Source organism: Hemitrygon akajei, chromosome 10 (genome assembly GCF_048418815.1).
Source record: "Hemitrygon akajei chromosome 10, sHemAka1.3, whole genome shotgun sequence".
In the NCBI taxonomy this organism is placed as follows: Eukaryota; Metazoa; Chordata; class Chondrichthyes; order Myliobatiformes; family Dasyatidae; genus Hemitrygon; species Hemitrygon akajei.
The window spans coordinates 141,686,347-141,702,891 of record NC_133133.1 but is presented as its reverse complement, the minus strand read 5'-3'; the positions used below and the strand labels follow the sequence as shown (position 1 = coordinate 141,702,891).

The 16,545-nt window shown below is 39.3% G+C and overlaps 1 protein-coding gene across 3 annotated transcripts in view; it reads right to left on the bottom strand.

Annotated features, from left to right (window-relative positions):
* The window catches only part of scube1 (signal peptide, CUB domain, EGF-like 1), a 260,941-nt gene that overhangs the window by 95,806 nt on the left and 148,590 nt on the right, over positions 1-16,545 (bottom strand). For 2 of the 3 annotated variants that reach the window (XM_073059144.1, XM_073059146.1), the window contains one exon: positions 10,937-11,026. The exons of the other annotated variant lie outside the window; for it this stretch is intronic. In XM_073059144.1, coding sequence (XP_072915245.1) covers positions 10,937-11,026 — 90 coding nt within the window. The remainder of the gene's footprint in view (positions 1-10,936; positions 11,027-16,545) is intronic. 3 annotated transcript variants of the gene reach the window in all.

Sequence of the window (16,545 nt, the reverse complement as noted above, 5' to 3'; positions counted from 1 at the left end):
GTAGCATGATGAGCTGAATATCCTTCAAAATCTAGAGATCCTGATCAGATGTTGCACGGAGCCTGAGCAGGCTAAATGTCCACTGTCACATAGAGTACCTGACATATTTAGCAAGAAATGATGTTATCAATTTGGCTGAGCAACAAAACAGAACAATCCAGTGAGAGAGCACAGTAGACCAGGAAGTAAACAGCTCAAATTTTTATCTCTTGAAATATGACCAGAGTAAGGATTGGAACATAAGTGTATATCATGGAAGAAAATGAAATATTTACTGTATGAGGAAACTTGACTCCAGTTTACTGGAGGAGAGAGGCAATGAGAACTCCAAATAGTTCACTGGTTCTTCTACTATCGTTCCATCAAATAATATTGTCACTACATTCAATGTCCCAGACTCAAAAGTGCACAGAGGCGTATACCTCCCTTCGTAATTAGCTTCCTCTCTGTATCTGAAAGCTTAAACCACTCCTACACACACACACACACACACACACACACACACACACACACACACACACACACACACACACACACACACACACACACACACACACACACACACACACACACCACACCCCCCCCCCCCCACACACAGTGTCAGAAACCAAGAGGTGATGGCAGCACCACTATACAATGCCAATGAAGAAATTCTGGAGGTGGAAACACCCTGTGTCACAGCATCTAAGCCAACTAAACTCCAGCTCATTTGCTTGCATCACATGGGTTGCAAACAACAGATTAGAGGATGTATTTTCACAGGATTGTACTGACATTACTGGATTGCATTCAATCAAGAGACAACCGGACTCTAGCTCAACAAAGGGGGCTAGCTCATTCGCCCTGCTCCACAAGACTCAAATGGTAAGCATTCAGGAAAAGGCTTCATGGAATCAGAGTGAAAGCCTTGTGCACTATCTTCCCTACCTGACTAAATGCATGAGACTGACAAGATTAAGATGTTTTCTGCTCCAACCCAATATGTGGGGTCAAGCAGAATCAGGAAAGCATCATTCCATTCTGGGGAGGATAAACAATCATCTGCTGTTGACAGCTCTCCATTATCATGCCCAATGACTTTAGCTTCAACAGAGACAGATGAGGAAATTATTCAAGGTCTTTGAGGAGAATTGGGCTGATAACATCAGAGTTCTGTAAATTATTGTCTGGGAGAAGACTGTTGTCAGAGTAGAACAGAGGGATGCTACCAGGAGTAGTCATTTGCCTGCATACAGCAAGATCTAAACAACATTCATGAATGGGTTCATAAGCAGCAAATGATACACGAACATTGATAGCGAGTCTGGGAGCATGTCAGAGACTGGGGTTCCTGTAGTGAGCCACCTGTCTTTGAGCTACTTCTGACACCTCAAAGACTCCTCACTATCCAAAAGGCAAGAAATTGGAAATGTTCTCTCCATTTGCAAGGGTGAGTTCAGTTCAACAGCATTCAGTAAGTACTAAATTATCAATTACAAAGCAACCCATGTAGCACTCACCACCCTAAACCTTCACTGCTTCCACCACTGGCACACCACAGCTGGTATCTACAAAATGAATAGTTACTTGATGAGCTAACCTTACTGCACCCTACCAGTAAGGAGGACAAGGACAGCAAGCACATAGTAATGCAAATACTGTATCTGCATTTTCCTTTTCAAGTTGCACACTGTCATGATTTGGAAATGTAATGGCTGCACCTTTATTATCAACTCTCTCTCTCACTTGCTGCTCCTAGAAGAAAGTCCCTGTGTTTGAATGGTCTCTCTCCCTCTCCTTTGCTGCTGTCGGAGGATGGTGTTAGAGTCCTGGGTCTTGGGCGGCATTTGATCAGCATGGTTTGTGGATTGGACTCTGTGATTCATGTTACGATGTGCTTCTGGTTTCTGGTCACTCCTTGTTGCGGTTTGAATCAGGGCGGCCTGCAGATGGCGAACAGCGCAGAGCTGGTTTGAACTGAGCAGAACTGAATATGTCTGGACTCATTTGATTATGACTTTGTGGGTTGATGTTTCATACTCTGTGTTTTTGCTCATTTTATTTGCCATTTGTACATTTTTCTTGAGTGTGGGGTGGGGGGTTTGATGTTTTCCATGAACAGGTTCCATAATTTTCTTCGTTTCGTGACTGTGTTGGAATACAAATCCCAGGATTGTATACTGCATACATTCTGATAATAAATGTACTTTGAATCTTTGAGAGAAAATTCCCACAGTCTTCAGAAGCAAACCTTGTCGGGGCGGGTGGGGGTTTGAAAGGTTTACTTGTAGTTGTACACCTAGCTCACAGCAGACCTGTGCCCACTGTCTACAACTTCTTTTTCCTCAATCTCACAGTTCCAAAATGTTTTTTTTCCTTTTTTCCTCCAATAGTCATCATTCAACTGATGACTAGCTGGCTCCAAAATAATTGTGTCACCTCAACTATTTGGGTCTATACCTTATCACTTGCTTCTCTCTATCACTTCAGTCTCTGCAAATCCAACTATTTGTTCTCAGTTTTCAGGATCTGATATAGGATCAGTGATCTGAAATACTCATCTATTTGATCCTCTACAGATTCTGATTCATCTCCTGCATTTTCTTCTTGTACATCACACTCATCTACTGCCCATACTGGTGAACTTGGAGCAGACTGTCAGTGGTGAGAAGCATGGAAATATAGTGGTACAACAGTACAGCCAATGTGGACAGCAAGCACAATGGATAAGCACCATGGCAGGCATGCAAGCTAGCACTATAGTTAATCATTTTAATTTCATAATTTACACTTAATATTTCAAGGTCATGAAACCAATAAACAGTCATTTTAAATGTTCAAATTCAAATTACTGTATTGGTTCATAAGAAATAGACAATTGCATACATATTGTGTTCCCTTTTTAAAAACTGAACACTTTATCAGTCTTGATAACATCAAGGAAGGATCTAACCATTAAAAAACTGGTAGCGAGGACTTCTATTCACTTGAATCAAAGTACCTGATTACCCCCATCTTTGATGCTGCCCCCTCCTATAGGGACAATATAGATTGCTTGCCTATTATTAACTAAGTGTATCATAATATTTGGAAACTCTTCCATCTTGTGATCCTCTAATTAAACACAAATGCAATCCTCCATTCTCAGCCAAAAGTTAGGATGTTTGGAGACAGTGATCACAACTCCCTGGCCTTTAGCATATCCTTGAACAAGGATAGAAGCAAATGATATGGATAAGTATTTAATTGAAGGAGGGCTAATTATTATGCTATTAGGCAGGAACTTGGGAGCATAAATTGGGAACAGATGTTCTCAGGGAAACGTAAAACAGAATGTGTAGGTTGTTTAGGGAACACTTAAGGTTCTGGATAGGTTTGTCCCATTGAAACAGGGAAAGGATAGTAGGATGAAGGAACCATTGTTGACAAGTGAGATGGAACATTTAGTCAAGAGGAAGAATGACTCAAGTTTCAGGAAGCAGACAGGTCTCTTAAGAATTGAAAGGAGCTTAAGAAGAGAATTAAGAGAGCTAGAAGGGCCATGGGAAGGCTTTGGCAAGTAGGATTAGGGAAAACCCCAAAGTGTTCTACACATTCATGAGGAAAAGGATGATCATAGTAAGGGTAGGACTGATCAGGGACAAAAGAGGAAACATTCCTGGAATAGGAGGAGATAGCAGAGTTCCTTAATGAACACTTTGCTTTAATACTTACTAGTAAGAGAGACCTTGATGAATGAAAAATAGAACAGACAAATGAACTGGAACATATTGAGATTAAGAAAGAGGCAGTGCTGAAAATTTTGAAAAGTATTAGGTACCCCAGGTCTGGACAGGATATATCCCAGGTTACAACAAGAAGGGATTGCTGTGTCATTGGCTATGATTCTTGTTTCCTCATTGGCCACAGGAGTAGTACCATAAGATTGGAGGACAACAAATACTATTCCTTTGTTCAAAAAAAGTAAGAGGAATAATCATTGAAATTATAGACCAGCAAGTCCTACATCGATGGAGAAAAACAATTAGAAAGAATTCTTAGAAAGAAGATTTATGAACAATTGGAGAAGCATAGTCTGATTAGGAATAGTCAGCATAGCTTTCTGAGGGGCAGATTGTGCCTTGGGGCCTGATTTAATTCTTTGAGGAAGTGACAAAACAAACTGATGAAGTTAGAAATTCTTTTTTACACAGAGATTGGAAAGTGCATGGAATGCCATGCCAGGGATGGTGGTAAAGGCAGATACATCAGGGACATTTAAGAGACTCTTATATAAGCACACGGATGAAAGGAAAATGGTGGGCTATGTGGGTGGCAGGGAGGGATTAGATCGATCTTGGAAAAAGTTAAAAGATTGACATAACATTGTGGGCAAAGGGGTAGTACTATGTTGTACTGTTCTGATGCACCATCAATAACTCTCGGAGACGTGAGGCGACAGATAGGCTTTTATTAGCTGGAAGAAAGCACTGTCAGCAGGAAGAGACCATCACACAACATCCTGGAGACTGAGGGAGGAGCAGTGCCTCCAATCGCCTTTATCCAGGGGTCTGTGGGACGAGCCACAGGAGCAGTCAGCAGAGGGGCGTGTCCAGACAGGTATATGTAGTTCACCACATGTTCTAATTTCTATTATGGTGTTAATGAAAAGTGGCCTAATAATTGCATGAGACTAGGTAGATGAAGAGTCTAAATTTAAAAGTCTTGGACTTCTTAACCTGGAATTTCACAGGAATTTAGAAGGTTGAGAGTGATCTCATTGAAACATTTCAAATGCTGAAAGGCCTAAATAGAGTAGATGTGGGAAGGATGTTTCCCTTGATGGGGAGGTCTAGGACAAGAGGGCATAGCCTCAGGATAGAGGGGTGTCCATTTAATACAGAGATGCAGAGAAATTTCATTAGCCAGAGAGTGATGAATTTGTGGGATTTGTTAACACAGGCAGCTGAGGAGGCCAGGTCATTGGGTATATTTATGGCAGAGCTTGATAGGTTCTTGATTGGAAACAGTATCAAAGGTTACAAGGAGAAGGCCAGGGAGTGGGGCTGAGAAGGAGAAAAGAGGATCAGCCATGATTGAATGGTGGAGCAGACTTGATGAGCTAAATGGCCTAATTCTGCTCCTATGTCTTATGATCTTAACTGAAGAAACCACACCATCCTGGAGGTAGCCTTAAAATGAATGGAGTGTAGGGCAGGATCACCCGCTAGGATAGATTTGGAAATCCATCAACACAGGCTGTTTGACTGAAGGAAATTCTTGCTGGGCTCCCTGTTAATTCAAAACCAGTACTTTGCAGATGCTGGAAGTCTGAAACAAAAACAAAAATTGCTGGAAATACTCAGTAGGTCAGACAGTATCTGTGGAGAGAGAAAGAGAGTTAATATTTCAGGTTGATGACTTTTCCTTGTCAGAAATGACTATCATGGCTTTTTCTCCCACACTGCATTTTGTTCCCATCTTTTGCGCTTGATGAAGTTTGAGACTCAGCATCCTGAGTAATGCATTTCTTGTTCAGTGGTCAGAGCAACTTATTAGTACTTGTTAATGATATAGTGATACCTTCCTTTCCTTTGTATGACGTGGAATTCAGAAGCTCTTCTTTGGAACCTTAGATGGATCCATCCTGAAAGCAACTTCGAAATGAAAGAAAGACTTACACTTACCTGTGATTACATTACTTTCAAATGAGATTGCTCAATTGTATCAATAACTACATTATATGCATATAATTATAAGACCTGGCATTGGATTACAGTTTGTGAGGAAGTTATGCTGCTTCTTACTATCCAAAACATGGCTGCAGACATTAACTGAACCATTGGTTTGCACCTTTATGGAATTCCAAAAGAAAATCATTCGAAGGCTCTGATTATTGGGGACAATTGCCAAGGCACATTTGGGAGATGTTCATAAGCACAGATATAGTGAGTTAAGTTGGTGAGCTCTTTAGGGCAGTTATCTGTAATGTCATTGTGTAGTGAAGTTTTACATGGGTCGTTCCTTTGTAGGTGGAACAGTATTTGAGTGTCAATGAGGAGAAGCTGATTGCTGGATGTTTCCTGTTGCATGCAACTCTGGGAAGCCACGTAGGAAGTGCAATGCTTTGTACCTGTGTGGTTTCTTGTCATGGAGCATTGGCTTTGGAAATAACTGGGGGAGGCTGCCAGTCTTGCCCTTTGGTTCTCTTGATATAAATATCAGGGAAATCACATGGGACGGCTTCCCTTCTATATCATGCTTTGTTCACTTCAAAGAATACCTTACTGTGTCTGATGTTGATGCTTGTGCCTCATTATCTAGGTTCTCCAGCACTTATTCACATATCTCAAGCAAGGGATCTGTTCTCTCCCTGGATGCAGCAGTTAATGAATAATGAACCCTACTTGGTCAGTAGCAGAGGGTAGATCCTAATTGGTGCAGGCAGTGAAATCTCAACCTAAGGAAGTTAATGGCAGCTACATCTAAGCCTGTGATCTTGGAGAGGCTTCAATCTCATCTGGAAAAACAGTCCTGCCATTGACACAAGCCATGCTGTCTGCATGTGGAGACCACAGCTTGACTTCTCAGATAGAAACTCAAATCCCCATAGAGTGACATCCACAAATGAGATCACTTCTATATTTCAACTTCAGTGTCCTACGATACCTGATCTACAGCCATTAATTATCCAGCAGATCCAACAAGAGCACTAAAGGAGCATTCAGAGTAAAGATGGTTGAAATTTTCAAATGGCAGTATAGTTCCGAGGACAAAAGGAGCATATTTCAGATTGGTTAGCCACTTTGCAGAGTATCATGAAACAAACTGCAGACACAATGGCTCTTTAAGTATCAATAACAAACTAAATGCTTCTAGAAAGCATGGTTGTGATGACAGAGGCCAACAAATAGCGCTACTCAATAGAACATAGCCCAGCCTCACTCAGTATGGCACTGTGTGAGAAATGGCATCACTAGAGGCATGTCTGATGATAAATTGGATCATCACTGCAGCTGCTGTCTTGATGGGAAGTGGTCTGTTGAATTCTGAAATTGGCAAGAAATGATCCAGAAAATATTATCAATGTGTTTTTCTCTGGAAATCAGCTGGAAGCTTACTAAAGTAGTCATTACTGAAATATGTTTCCTTCATGAAAGGAAACAGCTCCACTGGATTGAATTTCTAGGCCCAAATATTGCTTGTCTGGCCCATGAAAGCTGAATTCATGGGGAAGCTCCAGATGCAAGAGCTCAAACACACTCTTTTACTCAACGTTTTTCAAAATATAAGTGTCAAACATAAATTTCAATTTCAAGATTTAAGAAAATAGATCTTTAAAAATATTTTTGCGATTATACATTGGACATATAACAAAAAGGAACAGAGTTTGCAATGACCACAAAACAGAGATCATTTCTCACGTCAGTATTCTATAACCAAATTGTATTTTAGTGAGGGTAACACAATTTAAAATATGAATTTCTTACTAGTCTCAAACACTGACCAAGAAAACATCAACTTAATCTTAACTAGCTACTAGTTTATTACTGACATCTTTGGCAAAAGACTGCTTCAATGCTATGGAAAGATAAAAAACAGAAACCCCTGAATTTACCCTTCAGAATTAGTTAATACCACTGAACTAATATGTTCAATGGAGTCTAGAGTACATATATCAATTTGACAAGACTGTACAGACTGCCCTTGTCGAATTACAAACAAGCAGCATCTGGGTTTTCTCTACTTCAAATGTTCCTTCAAGAAAAGAGGCATTAGAATGAATGGGAGGGTACTATTAAGGTCACTGAACTCACTATAAGCTGTGTCATTGAAATTTCCCAGTACAAACAGGACATTCCAGTTTTTTTTTAAATGTGATTCGCCATACAGTGACAGAGAAAGTGAGCCTGTCCTATTCATGGACTTGCAATAGAAATACAATTCAGTCAATAATTCCACATTCTAAATTTTAAAATAACTACCGTAACTACCTTATATTGTACTCTATGTTAGAAAACATAGGATATGTATGTGTTAACCAGCATTTCTGGTTATCATGCTGTATGCATGGGCATTGTGACTACATTTTAAGTGTCCAATGGAATTTAATTATCCAAACTACAGCAGCATATACAAATTACTTACCCTCATTCTCTTCATGTGAAATTTTATAATGCCTTTCTAAAGGCTAAATAAGTAATTCTATTTGGGAGGAACTCCATTAATTCCCTTTGAAGACAGACAATAGAGCAGCTAGGAGTTAAGATTTGGTGATTTGTTGGAACAAAAGAGTTTTTTTCCCATTTGCGCAACTAGAAATGTCCAGCTTCAGCAGTAGGAGCTAACAGAGAGTAAGGGTTACTCTCAGAGGCAGCACAATCAAATGGTTTGTGGAAGAAGATTTGTTGTCATTTGGAATCTCTCTGCATTTTGTTTCTGCCATATCATGGATTTTAAAAATACTTTTAATCCACAGGGAACAGACAATAAAGAACATAGGTAAAACTGACACTTAAGCTGTTTGCTGGTATAGATCTGCTGCAGTTGGGTACAATCTACGGTTGAAATGCTAGAAAGGTACACCAAATGTGAGAAGTTATTTAGCATATTGTGTCTGTGTCAGTGAAAAAAGGACTACCAGCTTTCCAGCAGCAGACACACAGTCTTGCAGTTCTTGACTCCTTAAGTACACATCCAAGGATTTTTTAAATAGTGGTGAGGATTGGAGCCTTTACTCTTCTTTGAGGTGGCCATTTCCACAGCCTTATCACCATTTTCCTCATCTCCCTCTAATCTCTCTACCAGTTACTTCAATCTATCCTTAACTGGTTTTGACCTCTTTATTAAGGGTAGCAGGTTCCACCAGTTTATTTTATTGAGGTCACTCATAATTTAAAGTATTTGAATTAAATTTCTCTTCACTTTCCTGTATTCCATTTAAAAAAAACATGAGCTCATCCAATCTAACCTCATACTTAAAATATTCCAGTCCTGGCAACATCCATTAAATCTGCTCTGCATCCCACCACCCCACCCCACCCCCCGCCACCTCAAAGCAGTTACACTTTTCCTGTAATATTGTGACCAGATCTGTGTGTGGTAGTGGTACTCAAGCTGTAGTGTACCTGCAGTTCTAGTGTAACCATATATTCAATGCCTTAGCTAATAAAGGAAAATATCCAGCAGGTGTATACAACCATTTTATTGAACTACCTCTTCTACCTTTAAAGACAAACTCATGAGGAAATGTTTGCTCCTGCACACTGTTCATTATTCTTTCATTTCACCTCACAATTTCCTGCAGTAAATTCCTTTTGCCAACTAATCAGAACATCTATATTATCTTTTAGTCTAAGACTTGCTTCCACACCAAAAACCACATGGTCAATCTTGGTCATAGCCACTTGCTTATCTAAGTTGACCGCAAATATCAACCTTTGGTGTCATTCAAATTAACAAATGATAGAATAGTGAATATTCAGTGATAATAGGATATAAATTAAAATTGGACAACTCCAAGAGGCAGGTGTATGAGTTTCAATTGCATTATTCATGCCTACCTGAGTGTTTGCAAATATAGGTACACATGTTTTAAACTGCTGACCAGCACTAAGTTCCACACCAATTGATGAAATCTAGAAACTGCCTAGAGGAATAATGTTCAAGTTGTTGACTGCTTCCGTTTTGTTTACAAAAAATAATCATGATCACAATTAACAATCAAAGCTGAATTCTCAATAATGCCGTCTTTTATCTAATAGATCTGGTAGTACAGAGTAATTGTTATCATTACCAGCATGATGAGAGTCCGATTAATTTTGCTATCTGGATCTGGGACAAGAAGAAGATTTAAAGTAGTCTATTATTGTAAGCACTTAAGAATGTACGTTTGTTTAATGATCATCCATTATTAAAATCAAGGTCATTACCTTTGGTATTAGTCACAGAAGTTTCAAGACCCAGCAACATTTAGGGTTTAAATTCACTACCAGCTACAGAAGCTAGTATGTTTGTGGAACAAATCTACCTGACAAGTATTCAAAGTTTCACTTAAATGCAAGAACTAAACCATAAAATCAATGCTTGGGTGATATATTGCAATTGCTTTTAATTTGTAGAAAAGTGTAAAATACCATATCAATTCATTGAGTTTCAGACTGTAACCATTACAATGCATCCATGCTAGCAGAAGAGCAAAGATTCATGCAAAGATTTTATTGGTTGTGGCTTGTGAATATTTGATCACAAAAGTATTTGATTATGGTTACTGGCAATTCTGGAAAGCGCAGACTTCAAATGCAAAAATTAAAACTAACTGCTTGACTGACAGGTCAAGGCCATGATAAAATTTGCAATGAGTAAGCGCAAGACCCTCTTATAATATGGCGCTACATATAAACTTTATTGGTTTCTTTTCTGAATTTGTAGGTAATGAAATTCATTATCTAAGTTCACTGCAATGACCATATTACATTCACATCACCTTGGATTCTTACTAGCTTCGTCCTTTTCCTTGTCAGTCAAGCACAAGATTCCATGAGCCTTAAGGCTCAGTTCAATACAACTGAGTTTCAATTATAACAGATATGTGAAGTTGTGATTTTAGAAAAGGAGGCCACAAATTAGACCAATTTTTCATCCCATTAAATAAATACTGGAAATAAAGTTTAATGACATAAAACGTACACATTATACATTTTCAAAAGTTTCTAACCAGTCACTGCCCTTTGGTGCAACTTTCTTCTTTTGTATTTGGGAGGAGAAATAACAATTATAGATGGAATTACTTCAAAGCCCAATAATTAGCATCTTTTTAATTGATGGAGGAGTCACAACAGGAAATAGGAAATATAAAAGCAAGTATCATTGGTTAAGTAGGGTGGAGATGAGAAACCTTTTAATTTGTGACCTTACCACAAAGATAATATATACACAAGCGTTAGCACTAACAAAGGAAGTGGAAGTAAAGGTTTACCCATGTGTAGCCGCCGTTTCACCCGCTTGTCCACATCAGCTACTGACGTGGCATTGTACTCAGAGCTCTCAATTGCAGCCTCATCCTTCTCTAAAACACAAGTAAGGGGACAAACATGGAGCAGTCGATTAACCAGGAGCCCAATCTTTCTGCCGCCTACGACAGCTGCTTGGCATTGACTAACCAAACAAAAGAAAAAGAATTAAGAAGTAAGCCATGAAGCACTAAATCCTTGTTAGAGTGTTAATCCTGTTGGGAATCTGAAGAAAGTCTAAAATAAGATGGAAAAGATAGATTCTTGAAATGACTGCTAAAGGAATCTAAAATGATGTGCTATCAGAAGGTTGACAAAAGATAAGAATTTTGACAGGACATCAAATGGTGACAAGGTAGAAAATGAAAGGGAAGAGGAAGTGCGTGATTTCAATAAACAAAAACTACCATGAGCAAATGGCAACAAAAATATTGAGATCTGGAATTTTGAAGACTCATGATGGAAATCAAGAGCATCTTAAAAGGACAGACACAGAACTTAAAGAAGCCGGTGATGGATGGATATGGGAAGACAATAATCTTCCACAGTAACATAGAATGCAAAAGAGGCAGTGGTGGTGGTGGTGGTGGTGGAGAGGGGTAAATGAGTCTGCATGCAAACAGGAAACATCAATCAGGGGCAGCGCTGGTTGCCTGCTTGTCTATGGAACACACCACAACTGGCTGAACAGTCAGGACGAGAAACAATGTTCCAAGGATTGGCGTGCAGTCAGTATGAGTGAGTACAGGAAAATGTTAGCAACACAGCCATTAAAGTTAGTCTTTTGTTCATGTACACGGATGAGAGAGAGAGATAAAAACAGAGAGACAGAGACAGAAGAAAAGTGACAGAGCAAGAGAGACAGAGAGAGAAATAGAGGAAGAGATAGGGTGATATAGACAGAGAGGGATAAATAGACAGAGAGAGACAGGCAGAGATATAGAAATGGAGATAGAGAGAGGGAAGTGATGGAGATAGTCACAGAGACAGAGTGAGATATTTAGATAGAGAGAGGGGGGGCAGAGAGAGAATCAGAGACAGAAAGAAAGATAAATGGAGAGAAAGAGATAGAGAAACAGAGACAGAGAAAGAGGGATACAGAGAGAGAAAGGTTAGAAACAGATAGAGCAAGATAGACAGAGAGGGTGATAGATAGAAAGGCAGAGAGAGTGAGCGAAAGACTAAGAGAAAAAGGGAGAGGCACAAGGAGTGAGAGAGAGAGAGACAGAGAGAGAGAAAGAGACAGAGATACAGAGATGGAGACATGGAGAGAGGAAGAGAGAGGAGGGACAGAGAGAGAGTGACAGTCAGAGAGAGACTGACGGACAGAGATAGGAGAGAAGCAGACAGACTGAGAGAGATGGAGAGATAGACTGAGAGTGACATAGAGAGTATGATGGAGAGACCAAGACAGAGAGACAGAGGGACTGGGATAGAGAGACTGAGAAGGACTGTGATAGACTGAGAGGGAGAAAGACAGAGTCACAAAGAGAGAGATAGACAGTGAAAGTGAGATACAGAGAGAGACAGGGCAAGGGGCATAGAGAGGGAGAGAGAGAGAGAGAGAAAGAGATAGAGATAGACAGATATTAGAAGACAGAGACAACCTAGAGAGACACCGAGAATAAGGTAAGAGATGGAGAAAGAGAGACAGATGGACAGAGACAGAGAGGCAGAGGGAGAGAAAGACAGAGATAGAGGGAGACGGACACTGAGAAACAGAAACAGACTCACATAGAGAGACAGCCAGGCAAAAAGAGAAAGGGAGAGTCAGAACAGTCAGAGAGGCGGAGGGAGAGAAAGACAAAGGGGCAGACAGAGAGTCAGGAGGAGGGTGAGATGGAGAAAGGGAGAGATAGAGGGAGGGACAAAAGATGAGATGGAGAGTGAAAGGGGCTGAGTAGGAGGGCTGTGAGAGAGGGAGAGGGGATGAGGGGAAGAATGGGTAGAGGGTGAGAGTTGGAGTGGGGTAGGAGCCTGAGGTAGATGGTATGTGTGTGTGTGTGTGTATATATATATATATATATATATATATATATATAGGAAAACGGGACAGATGGTGAGTGGAACAGAGGGAGAGGGAAAAATGGAGAGAGGGAGATTGAAAGAGAGGCTGAAGGAAGGGAAGCAGGAGGTGGGAAGTGGGGGAGGGGGTAAAGTGGTGAGGGAAGATAAGGGGTGAGTGTGATGGGGTAGGGACAGTAGGATAGTTTGGAGGGGGTGAGAGAGGAGTGGGAATTGGGGAGAGGGAGATATAGAGAGATATAGACGGTGATAGAGGGTGATAGTAGGAGAGATGGATACAGAGAGTGATAGAGAGTCAGAGAGGCAAACAGTGAGCAAATCTGCCACACAACATTAGAATTGGATTAGATTTATTAGTTACATTAGGAATAATGAAATGAAATAATCCAAAGTTAGACAAGTAAAAGATGAAGTCTTTAAACATGTTCCCTCCCACTCAATTGTGGAGGAACAGGCAGTTTCAGTAGGGTGGTAAGAATGATGATTCAATAAATAGAAAGAAAATTGTGAGAAATTGTACAATGAAGTTGTTCTAGTACTTTCACATGCATCAAATGCAATAAGAATAGGAGGAAGGCAAATAATAAATAGGCTAGGTTTCATTTCAAAAATCAGACAGCTGAAGTTAAGGGTGACATTACTGGGCATTTGCAATCTTTCATGATGTCACAATTCCACATCACTTCAGATGGCAAATCATAATGAGTTGGATGAGTCAGGAAATGTGTTTCAGTGGCACCACGATATGGTTTAACAAGATTAAGTTCTTTTGTTTAACATATATATATGTATATATATGTGTATATGGAAACCAGTTTCTCTGTGGGATCAGGCTGCAATAGAGGCTTTCTATTGTGTACGTTTTTTAAAGTCTTTTGTTTAAAAAAAGTCACTTATATCAAAATCAACAATGCTCAGACAAGACAGGCAATCAGGAACCATCACCAGAAAGCAGAGGAAATGAAGATTTTCCTAAAGGAGGACTATATACAGAGAAGTTGGCACAGGCAGTTAAAGTAACATGGACCATATGACTAAGAAACAGTAAACTCCGAGTCTGTCAACATTTGCTGACTTGTGTTATCTGACATGTATAGAGAGTTTCAAGATTTTGTGAAGATTGAAAAGGACTAGAACAGATAAACAGATGGAATATGTATTTAACCAATATCTGATTAAAATATCACATTCCATTTTTCTCCATGAGGCAACATAAATGTTGTTCAAAAATGTTGCATCTTGAACATTAATATATTGCAAGCAGACACAACGTTATCAGACAAGGTTAAAAAGAGCACCTTAATACCAAATAGTCCTTTGTTAATGACGGACAAGTAAAGCACCCCTAAGACAGTTATTTTTAAGTTTTTTTAGATACAGCCAGCCAAGTTGTACAGATGATATCCTCTACAATAAACATTAAATCAAACTTACCTCTGCCAAATGTCACACTGCATTTAGATTGATGCCAATAAGATTTGTCTTAAAAGAAGGCAATTAAAGCATGTGATTGAGAAATAACTGTGGATCTGATGTGCTTCACTGTCTCTGATACATGATTCTTTAAGTTTGTTGCCTGTTATGCTGTGCATGCAACGGTTAATGTTCCACAAAGCACATGAGAAAATGTCATATTAATGTCAAGATCCAAAAGAGCGGCAGACAGAAGAATTTTGCAATGGGCATAGAGCTTAATAGCAAAATCTAATTAAGTCTCACTATATCTTTACATCAAAGCTTTAATATTATTACACACCAAAATCTTTGCATTGGTAGTAAGTTGTCTATTGTTAATATGTTAAACATAATATGGCACAGTATATGATTTTTAGATGTCAAAAAATCATGAAAGGATCTTACCTTCCAAACATTATAGGTAAAATGTGCAATCCGTTCCTATTAACATTTTCCTTATTCCATATAACACTGGATCTCCAACTGCTAACCACCCCCAAGCCCACCCTCCCCCAGCAAACCTCCTGCCCTGTGGGCACATTTACTCCTCCGATTAAGAAATGTCAGTTCACCTCCAAACTTTATGGGAGAAAAGCTTTTTGTGGTAGCAACTTTGATTATATTTTGGCATCCCAAGAACCATGCATAACAAAACATATTACAAAGCACATATTACTGGATGGTATTAGAAGAACAAGACATTGTGTTGAGCAAACTTAATATAGAAAAGAGTAAATTCAATGTATAATCCTCATACTAGCTGGCTGGCATCTGCAATGATCTTTTAGGTAAGGTAGAAGGGTAGGAGCTATGGAAATTTTAAACAGGTTATTAAATATTGTGGTGGTAGATATGCTTAGAAGGAGATAGTTGACTAGTGGTGTCACTAACATTAGACATGGTCATTGCATAATAGCTTGTATTTTTGGCTATAATAAGCAGATAAAATGCTGGGTCATGAATATAATCAGGTACTGTGGTTTCCCCATCAATAATTTACCAAGTCTATTTGGTAGGCTTATAAATGTAACAGTGATTTGCTTTTCAGATAAAGAACTAAAAATATCTGGTTGGTAATAAATGTTCCAGATGTTGCTCTAATGGTATTGCTGAAGCTGAATGCAGTTGTTATTACAGGGTAAATCTGGCAGCAACTATATGCATAGTGAATTTAAAATTTCCTACTAGGGATTTTTATTCTGCTACAGGTTACACTGCTGTAGTTCCTGCTAAAAAAGCAAAGCCGAAGGTTCCCAATATTTGATATGTATCCTCTCACCCCATCTCTACACTAATGTCTCCCCAAACCCTAATCCTGTTTTACCCAAGAGAATGCATGTTTTCTGGAGTGTTCAGAAATGTCACATCTTATGAAGAGAGATTGTTGAATTGTAGTTGCATACTGCAATTTCCATTTTTATTGCATTTCATAAATTACATTTTGCAGATATGTAGCAAGGAAGGTTTTGTCCATAGCTTTCCTGTGACACCACAAATTATCATCATGACTGTGGCCTCTACATGTCATTGTAAAACTAACACCTAGTATATGAGAATTGGAAGCCTTAACTATTAGAAATGCAAATGTTGGGGCAAGGCATTCTCATCTGAAGTGCCAAAATTAGAAGCATTTCGTGGTTCTAATTCAGGAAGATACTATGTATCTGATATGAAATTTCCTTCTGATCAATTACTCCCTCTTCAGTTTTGAAGTTGCTTTTCCTCAGCCTCTGACCAAAACTGCAAAAAGGCAATCAGTGACATTCTCATGTATAAAACTAAATCGGTGAAATGAATATCCAATTGTCATGATTCTGGAGTAAGCACGGTCACATGACTTCCCAAGTCACTGCTGCTTGAAATGGGCTTTGAGTAGGACAAAATGCGGAACCTTTAATCTTCAGGAAATTATAGCATTGCTCTACCATTCCAGAATTCACGCCCTCACAATTGGGTAGTAAATACTGTCAGACTGAAAATGTGCTCAGACTTTATGGACTTCAGTACTGGAAGCAAGTGATTCAAACCACATCAGATCCTATTGCTTTTGTTGAAATAGTGATGTGGGATCTTTAACATCTGCTTGAGGAACCTT